This window comes from Oratosquilla oratoria, chromosome 15 (genome assembly GCF_046742065.1).
Source record: "Oratosquilla oratoria isolate Oo_2021 chromosome 15, ASM4674206v1, whole genome shotgun sequence".
Taxonomy (NCBI): Eukaryota; Metazoa; Arthropoda; class Malacostraca; order Stomatopoda; family Squillidae; genus Oratosquilla; species Oratosquilla oratoria.
The window spans coordinates 28,640,014-28,663,962 of NC_134791.1; the positions used below are offsets into that span (position 1 = coordinate 28,640,014).

Here is a 23,949-nt window from a genome sequence, read left to right on the forward strand (position 1 = left end):
TGCATATTACTTAAGCCCTTGAACGTGCTAACATATTTTATAACATTCTGCTGGAGGGGCTGGACTTAAAGAAACTTGTCTCTAGACTCCTAACTGTGCATGATATACTTGCCCATGACAGGAATATGATTCATAAAGTATGTGTACAACACATTGTTGAAGAGATTTAACAAAAGGTCAGTTATGTGTAGAATGAGTTTATGTATTTCATTATTTACTTTTTTATTTATATTTTATATTTTTCAATTGCAGATGCTTATACCACACATCTAAGGTACTAAAGCTAGAAGCCAAGTCAACCTCAGTATCCAGCAGAAGGCAGAGTACCTCAGATAAAATGACTCAAGTGACACATTCAACAGAATCAATCAAATCGTCCCCAGATGGTAATAAAGGTTTGCATGAGGTTTCCAAGACCGCCACACTACTCTTCAGTGCCCTTCAGCCATCATACCCATGGCTTCACCTTCTGGGACTCCTGCGGCAGGCTTGCCAAGAGCGCGTCAGGGCTTCAAATGTGGAAGATTTGAGTGACCAAAGTTTAAATGAAGTCAATAGTGTTGGCTCACCCAACATAACAGTGATTGAACTGTGCACACTTTTACAGCACCTTCTTGCATCACTCTCTTTGGAAACGCAACAGCAGACTCAAGCGTCTCGATTACCGGAAGTACTAACATCCATCACTGCCCTGTTAACAGAAAATATCACTGTCTTGACATCCACAGAACTGACGGCAGGACTCCAGCTCTGTCGGGCTGTACTTCATAAGTTGATTCCTAGTGTCACCTTACCACCAGTTGCATTGTCAAGGCCTGAGTCAAGAGCAAGCATTTCCACATTCACATCACTACAGTTCCATGGATTCAGTCAAGGAGGCCATCCGCTTTCAGTCAGAGAAGTCTTGGCTCGAGAAAGTCCTCCCACAGACTCTGGTATTGTTCAGATAGGTATTGAAGCCAATGAATATATTGCAGCTGATGAAAGAAGTAATTGTGAACCAGATGAAGACCAAAATTTGAGCTTTAAAGTGAGTGATGAAGAGCTCGAAGAAAGTAAAAGAGAAAACTGTACTGAAGAAAACAATGGTGAAAATGATGACGATGGTGGTGGTGGTGGTGGTGATGATAATGCTAGTCCAACTGCAAGGGCTGGAAGTGGTGATGATACCATAGTATGTAGCAGTAGAGTTAGCAGTGGTCAAGAAGGTGAAGATGCAGTCCCATCATCTGGCATCGAAGAAGATGTCCAGGATACCGCATGTATTAATGGTTCACAAGACACTTTGCACACAGTTGCACTTTGTGTCGATGATTACATTGAAAATAACAGTATTTCTGATACTCTCCACACAAATGGAGAGGATCACTGTTCAGCACAGATGAACACTGAACCAAGAAATCCAGAACCTAGTGAGGAAGAGTTTGAAAGTGCCCCACAGAGTTTGAGTTGCAGTAGTCAAAGTCCTTTACATGACTATGTCATAGAGTTTGAAAGATTTTTTTTACAAATGATCTGCACAAGAATAGTTGACAATATTACTTGCATACATAAGTTCCAGAAAATAGTGTTTCAGCTTCTCTCCAGCAAGAATGAGGATGCTGAACTCATTGCATTGCTGAAAGAGTGCCTACGGGATTTTCATTCTCCCAGTGGTGACACCCAGCAGAGTCAAAGCTGCACAAATGGGAACTCGAAGACAGAAGTGCCTTTGCAGAGTGCAGTTATGTTGCCTTCTCAGATTCCGTTTCAGGAATCTGCCAGCCATGAACTAGATGTCTTCCAGTTGGCTTGCAACGTCCTGGTAGATCTCTCCTCCCTTCCCATCACCCCTGGCATGCAGCTTAATCCTCCACCAATCAGCTTGCCACAGTGGCTTGTGGCATTACTCGTATGTGTCTTGTATGGTCACCAAGTCTCGCCCCAGTTTGTCCTCACTGCGGCCACCACTCTTCTGGAGCTTGTCACTTTGGCACAATCAGAAATGTCCATTTGGAGTGAAGGGGCTGTACTACAGCCAAGTGGGAGAGAAAATGAAGAAGGGACGGTAATGGTCAATATTACCCCTCTGCTCCTTCCATCACATACACATCAGCTACTTTGTATTGAAATATATCAGGTAAGCAAATTTTTTTTTTTTTTTTTTTTTTTTTTTTTTTTTTTTTTTTTCCCCTGTCTTTTCTCAAATATTTCTATAGTCATTCCACCATGTTATGGACCTTCATGTGACTTTAGGAAATTATTATATCTATATATTGTTATTACATTATTTTCTTATATAGCTGTTTTGTATGTACTTCAGTAAAATTTGGGGTTATATGTTTACATATAAACAAAATTCAAACTGGCATTACATAGACTGGTATTCATTCCCACAAATTTGTGAAATGGGGGGTTTATAGTATTTGTGTTTTGTAACTTATGTAGGAGATATAAATTTTTATTTATACATCCACACAAGAATTTGCATGTAGGGTCTCAGCACTTGATGTGTCAGCCACTCAAAATTGTTAGATCACCTTTGCCACTCCTTTTATTTTTATTTACACGTATGATAGTGTGAGGTGACTCAGTCCTGTGAACCACAATTAGTTGAATACATGTATATATGTACACTACAATTTTTTTTTTTTTTTTTTTTTTTTTTTTTCTTATTTTATTTATTCATTTTCTTTGTCTTTAAATTCTGGATTTCAGTTCATGACACGGAGAATATGGGAATACCTGGATGCTTCCACAGCAGAGCTCCACATTAATAGTGTTGAACTGTTGCTGCAGATGCATAGTTTAACAATGCCTAATATCCCTCACAATGTAGTTGCAACTTCTCCGCAAAGCACAAGTGTGGTTGAACAAGAAATTCTGAGAGCAATTACTGACCCTCTACCATCTCATCAGAAGAAGGCAAGAACATGCAAGCATGTAGCAGCCTATGTATGTAATTACATTTTATTTGTATTATTCTCGTATATGGGATTAGAATTGTAATGAAGACTTGTGATGTTTCACATAAGGGGTACGTATACAGGAGTTTAGAACATTTTGTAAAAAGCATGTTGTGGAAGTGAATGAAACTTGACTTGCATGTGGACAGTAAATGGAAATCAGAGACTTGTAAGCATCAAACAGTCAATCAGTCCATTGCCTCAGGTCTCTCATGCAAGAAACCTATGGCTCCAAGGCAACCAACAACAGCTACAACCAACATTGGCCATCAAGTTACTCATAGGAGAAATGTTTTGTAATTTGAGAGTGTAAATATGGGCCCACTCTTGAGACCTGTACCTACCGGTGGAGTTGGGTGAGGAGGTAGTTTGTATCAGGTATTGAGTCCTTGCTCATGATACATACATACATACATATACCAAGGCTTTTTTTCCCCTTACCAGGGGGGTAGCCAAAAAGGACAAGGCACAAAAACATTCCCACCCATTTCATCCCCGAAAACACTCCACACCCCTCCACCCTCCCTGTGAATTGAAAAAAGATAATAATGATGATGATTTAGGCTATTTGAAGGTAATTTAGGGGGTTGGAGATGGTTAAAGAAAATGTAGAAAAATGGGAGATAAGCCAGTAGTTGTTTGCTGACAGCACTGCACTTTTAGCAGGATCAGAGGAGTTAGTGACAGAGTTTGGGAAGGTGTGTGAAAGAAAGAAGTTGAAGATAAATGTGGGTAAAAGTAAGGTGATGAGATATACAAGGGGAGGGGATGGCAGTAAACTGAAAGTGAGTATTAAAGGAGAGAGACTGGAGGAAGTGAATAGCTATAGATACTTGGGTGTGCATGTGGTGGGAAAGGGAGGAGTGGAGGTTTAAGTAGAATGTATATTGAGAGAAACAAGTAAATGCCTTGAGAGATTAAAAAGTGAAATGAGAAATAGACATTAGGGAATGGATGCTAAGAGGAGAGTGTATGAAGGTGTGATTGTGCCAACAGCACTGTATGGGGCAGAAACATGGAACATAAGTGAGGAAGAGTTTGAATGTGTGAGATGAAATGCCTGAGAAGTATGGTAGGGATTACTAGGTTGGATAGAGTGAGAAACAAGGAGGTGAGAACGAAAGCGGAGGTGGAATGGGAGTTGGGAGATAGGGTTGATGAAAGAGTATTGGGATGATTTGGACATATGGAAAGAATGAGTGTGGTGGTGAATGGGACTGGAGTATATGGGGATGAAATGGGTGGGAGTGGCTACCTCCCTTGTAAAGGGGAAAATGCCCTTGATATATATATATGTAATTTAAGCTGTTCTAAGAGTTCATGCATATGTATGGAAAAATGCTCCTTTACTCCATTGACAAGTAGCCAGTGACATAGAAATAGACCTATACTAATACAACACAGACAACATTACAGTTTCTTCCCAGAGGAAGAGACCAATGATGGGTATCTTCTTGTGGTAGTCCTGCAGGATGAACACAAGAGCTGCCCATTTTCAACCCCTTTACCTCCATCAGGAATGTGCAGCCCTGAGGGGTTGACTTTGTCTCCAGATTGGGACCAAGATCTCTGTCTGTCAACTTCAACTATATTTCTTACACCTTTTTACATTTGGAGAGCTGACAACCAGTGATATAGAAACAATACCAGTACAACACAGACAACAATCCAAAGTTTCTTCCCAAAGAGACCTGTGATAGGGTCTCAGGACCATTGCCAGCCACCATGGGGCTGCAATTTTCCATTGGGTGAAACTTGAGGCAAGAGTTGTTATAATTCCCAGAGGAATCTGTGGGAGAACCTGAGAGTTATTGATGGTTGCTTTGGGGCTGCAGGTTTCCAGTCATTGAAACTCAAGAAAACAATTATTTGTAGGCATAAATATACTGAAAAGGGAGTTTGTCTCAGCATGTATGTGGAGTTGTAGCACCAGTTTTGACTTTTATGTGAAAACATTGCATCGTTATGATTTCAACGTCACCAGTTTGTTTTATGTCACGCTTGATACACATGGCTTGCTAAGAGTAGGTGTTCATGTTTGGAGCTTCATACTATTTTTTCATGCATGTTTGTTTGCTCATGTTAAGTCTGTACCACATAGATTTGTAAATTAGTTGCACTGTGTAGCATTTTCCAATCATTAGATAAAGCTGCTAAACTTATGTACAAGGCACGAAGTTTGTGTATCATTTGTGTGCACACACAACTATTGTTCATTGATTCCACTTAAGTTACAAGTTATGAGTTTGCTGTATATGTAAGGGATGAAGGGATATATGTTTTTTGAGTTGAATAAATTGTAAAAATCACAAAACTAAGAGATAATGAAGATAAAGTAAGGAGCTATTAACCTATTCAGAAATTTCATTATGCTTAAAATATTGTACATAATAATGTCAAATTATTTTATTTAACTAGAAGGAACACCTTTTTTCTTTTTTTTTCCAAGCGATGATTGGTGAGTGAAGAGGGAATGGAGGAAGACAGAGGAATGATAAGTTTAGAAGAGGTAGTTGGTGGACTTGGAACATATTTTTGTTTCTGTTTTTATATATCTTATTTATTTTTATGTCTTCGAAGTTAATGTGGATGAAGGTGAAACTGGGAAAGGAGATGTGGGTTTTTGTAAGTGCATATGGGCCTAGTAGTGAGAAGAGTGTAGAGGAAAGGGAGGTTTTTGGGATAGATTTAAATGAATACATCGAAGGCTTAGGGAGATCTCAGTGCTAGGGTAGGAGACGAAACAATAGACAGAATGGTTGGGAAGTGGGAAGTGCCAGGAAAAAATCATAGTGGAAAGTTGATGGTAGAGATGTGTTTAGAAAGACAGCTGATGATAGTAAACACAATGTTTAAGAAGAAAGTCAAGCATAAATATACATGGGAGAGGGTGGTGGATGGAAGGTTGGTAGATAGGGCTTTAATGGACTCTATAATGGTAACCAGGAGAAAAGTACAAAGAGTTTTGGATGTACATATTCATAGGGGAGAGAGTGGGGGAATATCAGATCATTTTTTTGTAGAAGGTAAGTTGAGAGAGGAGGATAGAGGGAGAAAGAGGAAAAATACAGATAGTAGGGAGGTACTTAGAATAAATTGCTAAAATGCAAAAGAAAACGAGCAGGATTACAAAAAGAAGCTGAGAGAAGAGTGGAAGGGAGTGAAGGATAGTGTAGAACTAGGAGTGGAAGAGGAATAGGGATGTTTCAAGGAGTCACAAGGTGTGCTAAGAAAATGACTGTGATGATTGAGGAAAATGTAGGAGAAATAAGGAAAGATGTGAAAGCAGTTATTAAAATGATGAGAGCAAGTAAAGCACCTGGGTTAGATGGGTGTCATGAAGACTGTCTAAAAAAGGGAGGTACAGTGATGGTGGACTGGCTGGTGAGGTTAAGACTGTCTAAAAAAGGGAGGTACAGTGATGGTGGACTGGGTGGTGAGGTTGTTTAATGTTTATCTAAAAGAGGGTAGAGTGCTGGGGGACTGGAGAAGTGCCTGTATAGTTCAGCTTTATAAGGGAAAAGGGGACAAGTGTGAGTGTAATAGTTTGAGAGGGGTCAGTTTGTTGAGTGTAGTTGGGAAGGCTTGTGGGAGGGTTTGGATTGAGAGGATTAGAAGAACAGAGGAGGTAATTGGTGAGGAATGGTGTGGGTTTAGGACAGGTAGGGGTTGTGTGGATCAGGTTTTGTGATAAGGCAAATATGTGAGAAAGCTTTAGGAAAAGATAAGGATTATTATTTTTTTTGGGGGGGGGGGGGCATAATGGATTTGGAAAAGGCTTATGACAGACTAGACAGGAAGGCCCTGTGGGAGGTATTGCAGATATATGGGATGGGAAAGCTGTTAAGAGCAGTCAAGAGTTTTTACAAGAGTAGTAGAGCCTGTGTTAGAATTAGAAATGGAGAGAGTGAGTGGTTTGAGGTAAAGGTGGGATTTTGCCAGGGATGTGTCATGTCACCATGGCTGTTCAATTTATACATGGATGGGGTGGTGCAAGAGATAATGCAAGGGTAATAGGCCAGGGATTAGAGATAGTTAAAGAAAATGGAGAAAAATGGGAGATAAGCCAGTTGTTGTTTGCTAACAACACTGTGCTTGTAGCAGGATCAGATGAGGGATTAAGGAAGTTAGTGACAGAGTTTGGGAAGGTGTGTGAAAGAAGGAAGTTAAAGATAAATGTGGGTAAAAGTAAGGTGAGATGTGCAAGGAAAGAGGATGGCACCAAATTGGAGAAAGTGAATAGCTTTAGATACTTGGGGGCATATGTGGTGGGAAAGGGAGGAGTGGAGGAGGAGGTAGACTGTAGATTGAGAGAAGCAAGTAAATGCCTTGGGGGATTCAAAAACGTAATGAGAAATAGACATTTGGGAATGGATGTTAACAGGAAATTGTATGAAGGGGTGATTGTGCCAACAGCACTGTTTGGGGTAGAAGCATGGAACATGAGAGGGGAAGAGTTTAAATGTATTTGAGATGAAATGCATGAAAAGTATGGTAGGGGCTACTAGGCTGGATAGAGTGAGAAATAAAGAGGTGAGGAGGAGAGCAGGGGTGGAAAGGGAGTTGGGAGATAGGGTTGATGAAATAGTATTGCGATAGTTTAGACACATGGAAAGAATAAGTGACGAAAGATCAATAAAAGAGGTGTGGAAGGCAGAGGTAGATGGAGTGAACATGATATGGCAACCAAGGATGACATGGATGGATGGGGTCCATCTTCTCTTTTTCTGCATAAAGGGATAGAGAGGATGGTTGCCAATTAAATAAAGCAACCTTGCTGTGTCTTGCTGCATTGCTGTGTCTTGCTGCCCATTGCAGTGGGCAAGATGCTGGGATGACCCATCATCCAGGAGGAGCCAAGAAAAGAGGGAGGGAGGTGTGATGAATGGAAGTGGAGTATGTGAGGATGAAATGGGCGGGAGTGGATTTATGCCTTTGACTTTGGCTACCTCCTTTGTAAGGGGGAAAAAGCCCTAGGTATATGTTTATTTAATTACTTTTTTTTTTTTTTTTTTTTTTTTTTAACATGTTCAGGGTGAAGTCATTTGGAGCCATGATGGGATAACCATAGATTATGACTGCAAGGCTCTTCAGAAATGGGTGACCCTGTGGCAGGTCTCAAGAAACTTGGTCACATCTGGAACATCGCAAGGGTTTGATAGGTGAGTGATTTGCAGAACACTTATTTTAATGCATGTATGATCTTTAGAATCTATAATAGTTGTATAACATATGGGAGCAGAGGTACTTGCACTGCTTACACATTTGTGTTTTACTTGTTATAATTGTTTTATAAACATATATATATATGTATTTGTATATATGTGTATTTGTATATATATATATTTATATATTATATATGTTATATTTGAATAATTGCAGATGTCTCTTCCTCATGGTGGAAAGATTAAGAGGCGATAGCGGCCCTGAACGAGCATTGGCGCATTCTTGGTTGGGGTCCATCCTCCAGAGAGGAGATACAGCTCGTCTCTTGGACCCCATTCTTGCTCTCCTCCTCCATCCGCAGACAAGGAGGGTCAGTGTTCAGCATGTCAATATTGAAAAAGTGTCCAATCAGTCCACTCAGCCAGGAGTTGTGGAGACGAACGACGATCAATACATCTTTGCCATCAGCTCAGTGGGCGGGGAGGTGATGTATCACGTGTCCAGAGACTCGCACGAAATAGGGAAGGGTAAAACAGAGCGGCATGTACTTACGTTCACATCGCTCTCCAACGACAGCAAAGTTGTGACGCATCATGCACACTTAACAGATCTGGAACTTCCTTCCAGTTATGAACATTCCCATTTCCAAGCACCAATGTCATTGATGATTAATCCATTTACACAGCATCCATGGATAGACATGGAAGACTTGGTCAAGATGAATCGGCCACCAAATTTATCAAATGCTGTAAGATTTGAGAATGGCTCATACCAGAAACAGCTTAGTGGTAGCAGGAATGATAGCCAGGATTCATCAATCCAAGCAGAGAAGAAGGAAATGACTCCAATAGAAATTGCCCAGAGTATCATAGATGAGATAATCGATAATGCGATTGCAAATCACCAGAATGGACTGGACAGTGAAAGGTCAAGTGAAAGTGAGAAGAGGTCACAAACGTGTTCTCAGAGTACAATGAGTCATGAAATGACAGTACATCCATTACATTCCCATATGCTCCTGTACACACAAGTTATTGACAGTGGGCAATGTCTCTATGGACTTTCACTCGTGAGGAACTTGATCGAAGCCCAGCCACGATTGCTGCTCCTAACGTTAGCATCCAGCAGTATTAGTAGCCTCAAAGCAGGCTCGCCCTTGTTAGTTCTACTTGCCAGACATCGTAGATCGGTTTTTGGGGAAGGATTTGATGGTGTCAGTGTGAATGAATTAGTCAGTCAGTTTAGGTCAACAATGTATCTACAAGTGGTGATCACAGTTTGTCTTTATTACCTTCGTTCGTACTACCCACGGCTCCCCCACCTCAGGCTACGGGAAGAACATCTGCGAGATAACCAGGAAGTGCAGGTAGCAGCATGTGAAGTCCTTATCCGGGTTTTTACGCATCTCACACCACTGATCACGGATTCTCCCAGAGGATTTACTCCGTATGTTGCAGACTTACTCAACAAGTGTAAAGTTCAGAAATGTGTTTTACACTGTCTGCTCTCCACTGTTCATGCCATTCGAGGCCTGGCAAAGTCGAAAGCAGACCTAAATTCTACTGGTTCTGAAGTAAGAACATTTACTGAAGATGTCCTGGAATATAATAGTGTTAGTGTAAGTGATAAACTAGCTATCAGTCCCTATCAAGAGACATACCTTATGCTTGTCATAGAGCTCACATCATCCCTCATCAAACTGGAGGACACTCTTGCCGCCAATCGGTCAGATAATGTAACAAGAGAGCCTCCAAGCATTAGTTTGAAATATTCCGGTGTGACTTCGTCAAAATATCAGCCAGGCCAGCCAATACCAGCCCAACCCATGTTTACAATGGTCATCTTTTCCGCCTTGAAACTAAACCATCTACGGCATTTGCACTCCAGCTGGTTGAACTTGTTTACCTCTGCACTTCCCCACATGGGTCATTCCCTCCCGTCAAATGCTCTTCGGCTGACGTCCCTACTTTGCGAGAGCTTAGAAGAATTGGCTACATTATATCTTCTAGATCCGAACATGTGCATACAGGCACCTCCAGATCACACCCTAACTCTCCTACAGGGTCTCACAACAGTGGTACATTTTTGTCTCCTGGACTCTCCGTCATTACCGACACAGGGAACGTCTCAAACTGTCACCCCAGTGACGACACAGAATTCCGGACAGTCGGCTGGTCAGATCCTCTACAACCTCCTACATGTTTTCTCACCCATGAGCGAAATCTTAGATGCACCAATCGACACCTCCGGTGCTGATGTAGCCTCCTGTGCACGTCGAACACTACTCTCTCACCTGCCGCGCATCATCTCTGCACTTCTGTCACTGTGGAGAGCCACACCTTGCAATACGCCTTCCATCCTGGGTAATGGACGCACAGTCAGACAACATATCATTGAGCTCCTCTCACCTGTATCACATCATCACACACCTCACGTCCTGGCAGCTGTCAGTGTTGTTTGGCAGGTACAGTAATTTTATGTTTGTATTTTTTCTCTTTATTTTTATATTACGTTATTATATATATATTTTTCTTCTTTTTTTTGGGGGGGAAGGAGTGTTAGTGAGTGCTCTCAACCAAAGTAAATTTTTATATCCTAGAAGACAAGACCAATTTTAGGGTTTTGGGGACCCTAAAGAGGAGTTTTTTTTTTTTTTTTTTTTTTTTTGTTTTTTTTTTTTTTTTTTTTTTTTTTTTTTATTCTTCTTCTTCTTCTTTTTTTTTTTTCTTTTTTTACATGAGATCCCATAATGTACATGTAAACCAGCAAAAAAAAAAATTAGCAGGTCCCTGTGACTAAGGACCATGAGCTTAGTTTGCTTAAAGGGTAGATTAGGCATATTTAAGGACTACTTGAACTTTGTTTAATACCATCCAGTGGCAACATAAATCATCATTAGTATTGTATTGTTAGTATTGGGAAACAGGGATGACCCATCATCTATGAGGAGTTAAGATGAGAGGGCGGGAAAGGGGGGGTGGGATGGATGGGAGTGGAATGTATATTTACCGAGTTGTATCTTACTAGAAGGGGAGCTATGCTCTTGGTGTCCTGTCTCTGTATCTCGCCATGACTTGGCTACCTCCCTTGTAAGCTCATGCTAAATAGTATTGTTACATACCTTGCACATATTTTTGTGGCTGATGGTGTGTATTATCACTAATCATGGTTTCAGCTTTAGTCTCACATTTAAGTTGCTATATTTAAGATTGACATAACTTAGTTTCAGTATTGTACCAAGAATTTTTTTTTTTTTTTTTTTACTGATCAAAAATAGAGGAACAAAATTTATTATTTCCCCCAGTTAGAAAATAAAATAAAGTGAAACCTCTTTTTACACGTTGTTTTAAATTGTGTTGTACAATGAATGAATTTCACCTACATGGTTTCCTGTTGTGGCATTTAATAAATACCTTGGAATACATATTTTTGGGGCAGAAACATGGAACATAAGAGAAGAAGAGAGAAGGAGTTTGAATGTGTTTGAGATGAGGTGTCTGAGAAGTATGATGGGGGTTACTAGGCTAGAGTGAGAAATGAGGAGGTGAGGAGGAGAACGGGGGTGGAAAGGGAGCTGGGAGATAGGGTTGATGAAAGAATATTAGGATGGTTTGGACACATGGAAAGAATGAGTGAAGAAAGACTAGTAAAAGAGGTGTGGAAGGCAGTTGTGGAGGGAGTGAACATGAGGGGGCGTCCTAGGATGAGGTGGATGGATGGGGTGAAGGGGGCTTTGGGGAAGAGGGGAATGTCTGTTGAGGAAGGATGGGAGAGGACGGAAGACAGGGGTGAATGGAGAATGGTTGTATATGGATGATGTTGTGATAGCATGAGGTGGAATGGGCGGGTGGATGGGGGGTGAGGTAGTATGTGTGAGCAAAATTTGACGCAGCCCGAAGGGATTTCTCCCCGTCCTCTCATTTTATGCAATGGGGGGATGGAGAGGGGGGTTTGCCAATTTAATGAAGCGGCCTTGCTGTGGATGTGCTGTATCTTGCGACACTGCCTCTGACCCAGGGCAGTGGACAAGGTGCAGGGATGACCCGTCATTCAGGAGGTGCTAAGATAAGAGGGAGGGTGGAGGGGTGTGGAGTGTATTCAGGGATGGAATGGGTGGGAATGATTTTATGCCTTTTTCTTTTTGGCTACCCCCCTTGTAAGGGGGAAAAAGCCTTGGTATATGTATGTAAAAAACAGAGAACAAATCAAAATGACTTATGCTTTTGCTTATATCAGGGTCAAGTCAAGCCAAAAGTGAATTATTGTTTATTAGGCAATTTCAGTCAGAAGTAGACTCGTATACAAATTTCAATGTAAGCACTCTTCACCCCAGATGTAAAGTGAAACGAGTGCAGTGGTTAATTGGGTTTTGTGTATAATGTGGGTGTGTGCATTGACTTTGCCACCCAACTTTAAGTTAAAGTACAGAACATTGTTCTGATAGATATAATAGATTTGACAGATTTACTATAATTTGATATGCCATGAGCATATATTAGAGGGCTCGGAAATTTATTCTGAGTCACTGAATTTTGTCCATTGCCTCCAAAGTCTGTGAAATGAGTATTTACGAGTATTAAATCAAGGGCTGAATTTCTATAAATGTTATGACAATGGCAATGGGCAAGGTGCAGCGATGACCCTTCATCCAGGAAGAGCCAAAAAAAAAAAGGGAGGGAGGGGTGGTGAACGGGAGTGGAGTGTGTGTGGGATAAAATGGATGGGAGTGGATTTATGCCTTTTGACTTTGGCAGTCTCCCTTGTAAGGGGCAAAAGCCCTTGGTATATGTATGTACATGTGTACATATGTATGTGTGTAAGACAATTATGACAGAAAATACCTGCACTCTTAGGGCATCAGCAATCCAGCAAATGAGAAGAAGGGACGGCCAATGGGTAACCCATACACAGCCAGTGTGTGCAGTGCCCCTACAGATGAACAGTGTGCCCTGGTGGAGATGCTGTCATCCCTGAAAGTTCTTCCTCTACACACACTAGTCTCTTCAGTTAAACAGGTTGTCAAGCAACCACCAATTGTTGAAGGAGCTTCACAGGTATATTTCAACTCTTTTCTTGTTTATATAAGTGAAAAGAGTTTCAGGATATTTTCTGAGAAGGGGTTTTAATGAATTTTTACCATTGGTTACTACATGATACTGCTCTCAGTAGACATTACTAAGTAAAAATTATATTGATGTGGTTGTTTTAACTGATTTACTCACTGTTTATTCTTTGTTGGTTTTACAAATACAGCAAGTTCCTCTAGAGGTCAGTGTTCTCCAGTTTTTCTTCGTCTACGTTCAAAGAAGCTCAGGGTCCCAGCTGAGTGAGTGCTGGACATCATTGGTAGGTGTGATAAGAGAGGGGTCTTCTCTTACACCTCCAGCACAACTGGTTCTCTTGGCAACTTTAAATGAATTTGTTCAGAGAGCTCCTCAACTTCAGGACAAAAAAGACATGAAGGAGGTGCAGGTGTGTTTAACAATGTTGCTTTCTCATAGTGAACACTGCATGTAACAATAGTTTAAGAAATATGGTGGGAGTTACAAGGATAGATAGGGTGAGAAATATGGAGAAGAGGTGGAGACTGAGGGTGGAAAGAGAGCTGGCTGATAGGATTGATAAAAGAAATATTGGGATGGTTTGGGCTTATGAATGAGTGATGAAATACTAACAATATAGAGTGTGGAAGACAGAGGTAATGAACTGGATTTGAGGGGAAGATCAAGCATGAGATGGATGGATGGGGTGAATGGGTCCTTAGATACAATTGGAATGTCTGTCCAGCAGGAAAGGGAGATGGCAAGAGATAGATGTGAGTGGAGAGTAGTACCTTCTAATACCCTTTTTTCCCCATGATTTGGTAGGATGTAGCTGGGAAGTTGCTAGAATCATGTGGAAACATTGCTGGATCGTGCCTAGAAGCCACAACATGGCTCAGACGAAATCTGACAGTCAGAACTGATACTTTCGAGAGAAAAGAAGATGAAAAAGGTAGTAACATGTATTTTGTTTTATATTCTGACCTTTGCCATTGTACTGTGTAATATTGGAACTGATGATTGTTTACAAGTTAGGGTATTGATATTTATGCTTCTTTGGGGGTTATGATTTTTCAGATGATTCCAGATATAGTGTTGCAGCACTCAGTGTACTGGCAGAACTGCTGGCACCCCTCTTGGATGTTTTATATGTGAGCGAAGAAAAGGACAAAGTTATTCCACTTTTAACAAATATCATGGCCTATGTCATTCCATATCTGAGGAACCACATGTGTGTATAGCTTCGCAATGCAATAAATGTTTTGTACTTGGAAACATTTTGCAATAAGGAATTTTCATATTGACAAATTGATATAGTTGATAATGACATCTTTAATATTCATTTGTAAGTACATGGTGATTAAAGTGGGGGATATATTTGCTGTAGGAAATCCAACATGGAAGCCTTCAGTGCCTGCTCGCAGCTATTATCCTCACTGAGTGGCTACCAATATACACTGAAGGCGTGGCGGAAGGAGGTGCTAGAGCTGCTTCTTGATCCTCAGGCCTTTGTCATGGAACCCCATATCCTTCCGTATTGGCGAACCATTGTAGATAACCTCTACACCCATGACAAAACTATATTTAAGGAGCTTCTCAGTAAGCATTTTAATTTTTTATTTTTCAAATGTAGTTCACATAGATATTTCAGCTGAGCTGATAAAAATTATCTCAAATGTCCAGAATTCATCCATATGGAATGCTTAGATAACCAGACAAGTCAGGTCAGGCAAACAAGATATATACATACATATACCAACAGCTTTCCCCCCCCCCCTACAAGAGAGGTAGCCAAAGTCACAGGCATAAATCCATTCCCACCCATTTCATCCCCACATACTACTCCCATTCACCACCCCGCCCTCCCTCTTTTCTTATCTCCTCCTGGATGATAGGTCATACTTGCATCTCATCCACTGCCCTGGGTCAGAAGCAATGTAGCAAGACACAGCATATCCACAGCAAGACCGCTTCATTTAATCAGAAACCAACCAACCCCCCCCTCTGTCCCCTCATGCAGAAAAAGAGATCAGGCTGCATTAAAATATCATTCACACATACTCCCTCACCCCCCATCCCCCACCCACTCCCATGCATCACAGCATCATCCATACACAACCATTCTCCACTCACCCATATCTTCTGTCTTCTCCCTTCCTTCCTCAACAGACATTCCCCTCTTTCCCAATGCCCCTTTTACCCCATCCATCCATCTCATCCTTGGTTGCCCCCACATGTTCATTCTCTCCACCTCTTAACTTCCACACTCTTTCCATGTGTCCAAACCTTGCCAATAGATAAATAAAAAAAATAGAATAGATAAATAAAAATTAATGAAAAAATGCAAACAAAAATATTGGGCAGATGTAATTTGAATTGAGCAACTTTTTTTTATTTTTCCACTGCATCCTATGTGTTTGTGTAGTTTGACTCTCTCTCTCTCTCTCAATATATATATATATATATATATATATATATATATATATACATACATACATACATACATATACCAAGGCTTTTTCCCCCTTCCAAGGGAGGTAGCCAAAAAGGGAAAGGCATAAAAACACTCCCACCCATTTCATCCCCAAATACACTCCACACCCCTCCCACCCTTCCTCTCATCTGAGCACCTCCTGGATGACGGGTCATCCCTGCACCCCGCCCACCGCCCAGGGTCAGAAGCAGGGAGGGGGATGAGAGGGAGAGAAATTTATATGTATATATATATATATGTATATATATATATATATATATATATATATATATATATATTCATGTAAAGATGAATATATATATATATATATATATATATATATATATATAAATATAAATTTCTCTCCCTCTCATCCCCTCCCCATTGCTGTGTGGAAAAATAAGACTTACAGAAATAAAGCCCATTTCCAGAACTTAATTAATGATTTGTTCACAGATCGTGTGTCCATGTCACAAGGTGGATCTCTCAGTTTGTTCTCGAGCAAAGAATCAGAGTATGAAAATCGGGCTGGGCTTCTTAAAAGATTAGCATTTACCATCTTCTGTTCTGAAACTGATCAGTACATTAGACACATACCAGATATTCAAGGTATGTATCTGAAATTTTGTAGGAATTTAAAATAGATTTATTGTATTATAAAGAAATGGTCAAGTCAAAGCATATACCCATGCCTATCAAAATCCCATGAGAATGGGAAGTGTCATTATGAAACACAGATATATTTAACACAAATGTTGGTTTCAAGTTAAATTCAAAAGTGTATCATTTTGTTTAATTTACCATTACAGAAAGACTTTCAGAAGTAACACGATTAGGTCAGGTCATCCCAGGCCTGGTAGCAGGCGTATTGCTGTGTTTTCGTGTTCTTTTACTGCGCATGTCTCCTCGTGGTGTCACATCACTTTGGCCTGTCATCATCACCGAGTTGGTTCAGGTGTTTCTGATGATCGAACAGGAGCTTGCAACGGACACAGAACAATTCAGGTACTGAGACCTCCACTCTTGAATGTTATTTTGAAGTCTGACTTATAATATTTAGTTGTCAGCCTCCAAGGTTATACAAGGAGGTTATCTTATTATTTATTCATTTCCTTTAGCACATTTTGCATCCATGAGCATAGCTGAGCTTGTTTATGATGTTATGTATTGATTACAGATGAAGCACTGATATTGAAGTAGTGTTCTATACAATGAATACAAACCAGCTTGTCACTCACTTACTGAAAGCCATTCCACACATTCTTTCATGTCCACATTGCACCTCAAATCCTATAGACTTGTCAGCATCATGAAAAGAAGCAATTGTTTGGTCACATCACAGCTCATGTCGCATAAGAGGATTAGCTAACTATTATGTTTATATGATGATGCTTCCCTTCAGTGCAGCTCAGTTTAGCTGTAAAATGTTCTCATGTAATTATTGTATAAATATTTGTTCATCAGAGTTGTAGTTATATTGTGTGAAGGACTTACATGACCGTCTTTCTTTCCCACTTTTCCTTCTTTTGGTGCCTTTGTGTGCTGGTGGTGGGACGTTGGGCCAGGCAGCAAGAAGGGTGGCAGGTAATACTCGAAGATTGAGCCCACATTCGACATCTTGCTTTGCATTTTGTGCTTTGCTTTTTCCAGTTCTTTTCCCTGTGCCTGCTGTTGGATTTGTAAATGCCAGAAGTAACAGTAAAAATCGTCATCAAACATGTCTTGGCATGACCTGTACTGTGTTTGGTGAATTCATTACAGGTTTTCCCAAATGCTTTGTAATTATATTTGTATAGATGCTTGATGTAACAATTTATTACCCTTTTTCAAGTTATTTTTCTGTCTCTGTGCTCAGCATCCAGCAGCATTAGCATGATATATTACAGATTTTACAAGATTTACTTCCCAAATTTGATTCCTTTGTGTAAAAATGTATCATCTTAGTAAGTTTGTGTAGTTCTCTTGAAAGATCATACTTCTCTGAATGCTTACAATTGTTAGTAGTATTTACCAAAGTACTTGACCTTTAGTTAGATGATTGGTATTTGATGTCTTTTGACAGGTACTCATCAGATGACAGCAATCATTGTGTAGATATTTTAATAGTATGATTATGATTGTTTTTGAGATATTCCATATGTTTTGTTCAGTTTCAGTGTGTCATTTGCTTTCATAACATAGATTTGTATGTCTTGTACTAGATGTTTGTTCCCTATTTTGCAGTATGTAAATTTCTTACTTGCAGATCAGAAACTTCAAGGTTTTTGAAAATGTTGCATGTGATTACAGTTTTGGCATTAATCATATTTTTTTTTCTTTATTCTGTTTAGTGGTCACCCAAGTCGGGTACTAACAATGTTTACCAAGAAAACTGGATATAATAGGTGAAATTACTACATTTATGGCTTTGTTACTTAGCCATGTTTTAGCTGGTATATTGAATAGTTGTAGCAGTTTGATAAATATTCTTTACATGAGCACAGTGGAATTTTAAGCATACACTGTGATGTTTGTACATTTTTTATGACATATCAGCATGTAAGCATGGAAATCTTTGTTGTCTGTGATTTTGTATAACATTATAGAATACATTAGTCATTTTATGGAAAGGCTTTATGTTTATGATTAGTTTATTGATTTCATTTTTGGTGCAATTGATGAAAGAAGGATTATTGGGAACTGAACCCTTGTAGGGTATTGGCTGCATAGTTGTATGCTGTCAGTACTTATGGAGTTTAGCGGCACCCCTACGGACCAGAATCATTCCATATTCTTTTATGTTTGGAGACAAATCTTCATTTTTAAACTTATTACCCCATGCTCCTTCTAGTCTTCTTAAATCTCACTTGTACCACTCTGATGGAGGGCACAAGAATCTATGATGTTACCATGCATGTCATAAAAGGCATCAAAATGGGACAGAATGAGAAGTATGAATCCCCCCCACCGTATTTTTTTTTTTTTCCCCAAGCAAAGTATCAAGGCATGCTTTGGCTTGGCTATCCCTCATATAAAGGGGGGAAATGTCATTGTTATGTACTTGTTCCTTAAAAGTGGCAGTTGCCGACAAGATTGACGAGATAAACACAATGTGAGGACGGAGCCTTTATTTGTACGACGTTTCGCTTATTACAGCTGTAATAAGCGAAATGTAGTACAAATAAAGGCTCCGTCCTCACATGGTGTTTATGTACTTGTTGGTGATAGATGCTCGCTGGTTGAGCAAGTGCACCACAACTTAGAACCAAGGTCAAGGTGACAGCAATTCAAACCCTGCCACAAGCAAGTTGGACCAAGGGCATAGCTCATTAAATTCCACGCTACAACGTCCTCTGTAAGGGGCACCATCCTAACCTCTTGATGGGGGAGTTTGTGATGTTAAACCAAATCATCATCATTGTTTTGTTGGTGATGAGTTGAACAACTTCATCTTTTATCAGACTTGAAGAAAAGGGAACTTGAAGCTTTGTGGTAATTATGATTGTGAACTGGTCATACTGACCAGTTTTTGGTGCATGAAAAGCAATGATGAGAAGAGGAAATAGTGTAATTAGCTCTGAATGTGATTTTGCAAAATATAACATTTGCATTGTAGTTCTGCATGGACAAGGATGAAATTGTTTTAAATTATAACTGATTTGTACAGAACCAGAACCATTATTTCAGCAATGTGGGTAAAATGTTCTTATTAGTATTATATATGGGAACATGTTGATTATTTCCATTTAAAATCCATGTGAACAAGTTGTATAGACACGGTAAAGGAAACATGGACTGGAGGTGAAGCTTTTATATTTCATTCCTTTGAGAAAGTCGATAGACGAAACGTCAGGAATAAAAGCTTTACCTCCAGTCCATGTTTCCTTTACCGTGTCTATACAACTTATTTCCATTTAATTTATATTTTCATGGGACTGTTTGATTATTTTCATGAAATTTTATATTTTCATGGGATTACATCATATAATGTTAACTAAATGACTGGAAAGCTTGCTGTGTGGGTAATGTGCTTTTCAGTAACTGTTATTCAGTAACTTGCCTGAATACACAAGTTGATGGAAAGGGTGGTGAGGTAAATGCCAAAAAACCGTAGGAGTTTTATTACTAACATTTCATCCTTAAGAGGACTTACTCATACTCTGAGGAAGTCCTCTTAAGAACGAAATGTTAGTAATAAAACTCCTACAGTCTTTTGGTGTTTACCTCACCACCCTTTCCACTCATTCTGTCATACATATTTCAATATAAGTTGATGTTAAGCAGCTTTGGACATTGCTGGCATTGCTTCATGAAAGACTAAGGAAAGTTCCCACATGTATCCATTAGCAGCTTTCATGTATGAAATTGGCAGTTGTCAACAAGTCTATCAAAATAAACACCATGTGAGGGTGGATCCTTTATTAACTCCTTCGTTACCGACCCGTCAACCTTAGGTAAACAAACGTTTCAAACCGTCCCACGAATGGCTGGAGCCTTATGTTTGTAAACACAGACACTTGGCACCACGTGGGTAGAAATAACCCAGAAACCGAGGCCTTGAGAGCCCTCAATACACACAGCTTAAAACTGTGACACGTGCGTGTCACGGGGAGCACGCTCGGTTCCTGGCGGGTGCACTCGGCCGTGACACGCAGGTGTCACAAAGCACACATCCGGTACTCAAGGGGTTAATACATATTTCACTTGTTACAGTTTTATCAAGTACATACATACATATACCAAAGGCTTTTTACCCCCTTACAAGGTAGCCAAAAAACAAAGGCATAAAAACCCACTCCAACCCATTCCAACCCCATCACACTCCACCCCCTCCACCCTCTTCTCTCCCTCTTATCTTGGCACCTCTTGGATGTAATTGATAAAGCTGTCCTCATGTGGTGTTTATTTTGATAGCAGCTTTCATGTCACGAAATACTATCCAGATATGCAGTTTCTTTTTAAAAAGAATCCTAAGTTAATATTTAATTAGATAATGGGTATATGGACTTATATTCTTAAGAAGCTTAGGTGACGGTAAGAAATCTTTGCAGTTCCCATTTGAAACGGTTATCAACTCTGGATTCCTGGTGGGTGGTCAGTGCTAGTAATGGCCTCAATGCCCACAACCATCCAGCCTGGCTCACCCTCTACCTGGCAGCCTGTAAGCTGTTGGACCTCATGTTGGCATTGCCAGCAAGCCACCTCCCACAGTTTCAGATGTGAGTATCTGCTGTATAGTTTAGATTTTTGTGTAAAGTTATTTTAAATTGTGTATTTACCTATTTACCTAATAGTGTGTGTGTGTGTGTGAGTGAGTGACTGAGTGAGTAGGTGGAAGAGAGAGAGAGAGAGAGAGCAATAATCTTTCCTGCATGATAAGTAAATATTTTGGGACAGTGGAGAGATAAGTGGCAGGACTATATATCCTTCATTTACAAATTTATAAAGAAAAAAATAAATAAAATATTGGGTTTTGTCCCTTTAATTTGAGGGGGCAACCAAGGATGAGATATATGAATGCAGTAAAAGGGGCATTGAGAAAGAGGGGAATGTCTGTTGAGGAAGAAAGGGAGAAGACAAAAGATAGGGGTGAGAGGAGAATGTGTATGGATGATGCTGTGATGCATGAAAGGAAGTGGGTGGGAGATAGGGGGGTGAGGTAGTATGTGCGAAAAATAATTTGATGCAGCCCGAAGGGATTTCTCCCCATCTCATTTCCTGCATGAGGGAAGGGGGAGGGGATGTCGCTGATTAAATGAAGTGGCATTTCTGCGAATGTGCTGTGTCTTGCAGCACTGCTTCTGGCCCAGGACAGTGGGTGAGATGCAGGGATGACCCATCACCCAGGAGGGGCCAAGATAAGAGGGAGGGAGGGGTGGTGAATGGGAGTGGAGTAGGTGGGGATGGAATGGGTGGCAGTGGATTTTATGCCTTTGTGTGAGGGAAAAACCTTTGGTATATGTATATACTTTCAGGTATCGCTGGGCATTTGTTGGACCAATCCCTGAGTCTCCAGCAATTCAGCAACCTGAAGCTGCTGGTGGCTTTCTACTGAAGAAATGTGATTTTATTCCTCATATTGCTCGGATTGCCAAACTAATGGGATCAAAGGTAAGGAATGGGCAACAAAGTTCTTGATATATAAATTCACCTCCTAAGCAAAACAGCACCTTTTCTACTTCACCTTATTTTTATATACAATACATAATGTTTCTTCTTGTTAAGTTTTCAACTACAGGTCTTCTGCAAGATAACCTAACAACAGATTGATCTATAAGTCATCTTTTCATTTTAGAAGTAAGAGGTCCAAGCAACAGATTGATGCATTCTTATTCTTATTTATTTATTATTATTATTATTATTTATTTATTTATTTTTTTTTATTTTTATTTTTTTTTTTTTTAAGATGTAAGGGCATAGCATATAAACATGTTTTTCTGTCTGCATCTAAGGTCCTTTCACCCTCTCAAAGAGATAGCCAAGTCGAAACACACCCACTTCAAAAACAGAACCCATTTAGTCATTTCCTTTCATTTTTAGAAAATGAAGTTGTACTGTTTACCCAATAGTTACTGGTACTATATGAAGAAGCATTCAGTTCAACCTATGTTGCTAAATGCCAGACCCCCTGATATCCATCCCTCTGAATCCTCTCTCCCCCAAGAGGACAGAGTCCACTTGGCCAAACTCTGAATCAGCCACCATCCATCTCTTCTAGGCTACCAGAAGAGGCTGGATGATAACATGGCAGATAACTGTCCAGGATGTAACACTACATTATGGAAGACTGCATTGTACACAATCATGCATGCCAACAACACAATATACACTCTATAAGGGATTTGTAGGAAAACCCTTTTCCAGATGCGGCATTCCTCAGTGAGATGGGACAGCTAGACCAGACAATCAAGGGATCAATATCAACAACTCATATTTTGCTCTCTTTGTATATTCTAACTAAATATATTAATGCTTGCTTTTCTAGGCTGGAAGCTCCAGCCGATGTCTGGAGCATGAGCCAGGCCACCTGCTACTAACCTGCACCTCAATCTCAACCCTACAAGAACTTCAACCCTTTTTCAACACCTTGGCTTCTCCAAACTTTACCACTTCTGCCCACCACCAACCAGGCCAGGCTACTCTCGCCCCTTCCCAGCAGCTCCAGCACGTTGAGGCCATTCTTGAGCAAGATTTCCTAGAACCACTGCCAATGTAGAGCAGTTGTCATATTTCTTTGTTTTAGAGTGTACAGAGTTTGAGTGTTGCATAGTATGACTGTGAAACTTTTATATATCATTGTTTTATTTGCAAAAAAAAAGGTTTTAATATATTTTCACTGGTTAATATTACATCAGTGATATTTTTATGTAAGATATTTTAGGAATTGAAATTAACTGTAAATGCGATATTGTGTGCAATTGGACAGGCACTGTCAGTCAAACCTAAGACTGTGTGATGCAAATTTTACACTTTCTGCTCCCCACCCTACTAGATACATGAAGTAGCTGTTTTATTAATAAGTTGACTATGCATTTGTATGAATATTAGGTGTCTGCACTAGGCAACTTGTACATGCTAATTTACAGTGGGAATCCATAAAGTATTGTTTTGCCTGTTATTTATGAAGGAGGTGATGGAAAAATGTGATATATACAAAAATGGTATATTTTGAGAATACTGTTACTGGTCTTTGATTAATAAAATGCTGAATTATTTTATTTTTTCATTGACATTGCATTGTACCTTCTTGTTTAATCAATTGTTGCCTCAAATTTCACAAAATGGAAAGCCCACAGCTCCACAGTGGCTGGCAATGGTCCTCAGAACTTTCCACAGATCTCTCTGGGAAGAAACTTTGGACTGTTGTGTTCTATCACTGTGGGACTGTTTCTCTGTCACCAGCTGAAAATGGTAGGAAGAGGAGAGCAGTCTCCAAGTGTCAGGTCCTCATGTGTGAAAAGTGTAATAAATACAGTTGAAGTTAACAAAGAGTTTTAAACCCAAACCAGAGACAGTATCAGGCCCTCAAGGCTGCACCTGTCGATGGAGGTGGAAGGTGTTGATGGGTTTTGGAATTGGGTGGCTTCGCTGTCCCTCTTGCAGGACCACCACATGCAGGTACCTGTCATTGGTCCCTCTTCTCTACTATCTATCTATATACCAAGGGCATCTTTCCCCCTATACAGGAGGTAGCCAAGTCAAAGGCATGCACCCACTCCCATCCACTGCCCTTGTATCCCTCTCATCTTAGCTCTTCATCCATGTCTCCTGCCCACTGCCCATGTCAGAAGCAATGCAGCAAGATACACAATATCCACAGCAAGGCTGCTTCACTTAATCAGCG

General features: G+C 40.1%; 1 protein-coding gene across 7 annotated transcripts in view; it reads left to right on the forward strand.

Annotated features, from left to right (window-relative positions):
- The window catches only part of LOC143033365 (protein DOP1A), a 73,330-nt gene extending 50,011 nt beyond the window's left edge, over positions 1-23,319 (forward strand). For 3 of the 7 annotated variants that reach the window (XM_076198709.1, XM_076198708.1, XM_076198704.1), the window contains 15 exons: positions 253-2,119; positions 2,698-2,934; positions 7,980-8,107; positions 8,328-10,575; positions 12,965-13,164; positions 13,349-13,583; positions 13,979-14,105; positions 14,231-14,384; positions 14,541-14,752; positions 16,083-16,235; positions 16,436-16,631; positions 17,196-17,210; positions 20,657-20,824; positions 21,581-21,716; positions 22,591-23,319. In XM_076198709.1, coding sequence (XP_076054824.1) covers positions 253-2,119; positions 2,698-2,934; positions 7,980-8,107; positions 8,328-10,575; positions 12,965-13,164; positions 13,349-13,583; positions 13,979-14,105; positions 14,231-14,384; positions 14,541-14,752; positions 16,083-16,235; positions 16,436-16,631; positions 17,196-17,210; positions 20,657-20,824; positions 21,581-21,716; positions 22,591-22,821 — 6,307 coding nt within the window. In that variant the 3' untranslated portion in view covers positions 22,822-23,319. Of the gene's footprint in view, positions 1-252; positions 2,120-2,697; positions 2,935-7,979; positions 8,108-8,327; positions 10,576-12,964; positions 13,166-13,348; positions 13,584-13,978; positions 14,106-14,230; positions 14,385-14,540; positions 14,753-16,082; positions 16,236-16,435; positions 16,632-17,195; positions 17,211-20,656; positions 20,825-21,580; positions 21,717-22,590 lie in introns of all 7 variants that reach the window. The other 4 variants (XM_076198710.1, XM_076198707.1, XM_076198705.1 and 1 more) reach the window with 4 other exon arrangements.
- The last annotated feature ends 630 nt before the right edge of the window (positions 23,320-23,949 follow it).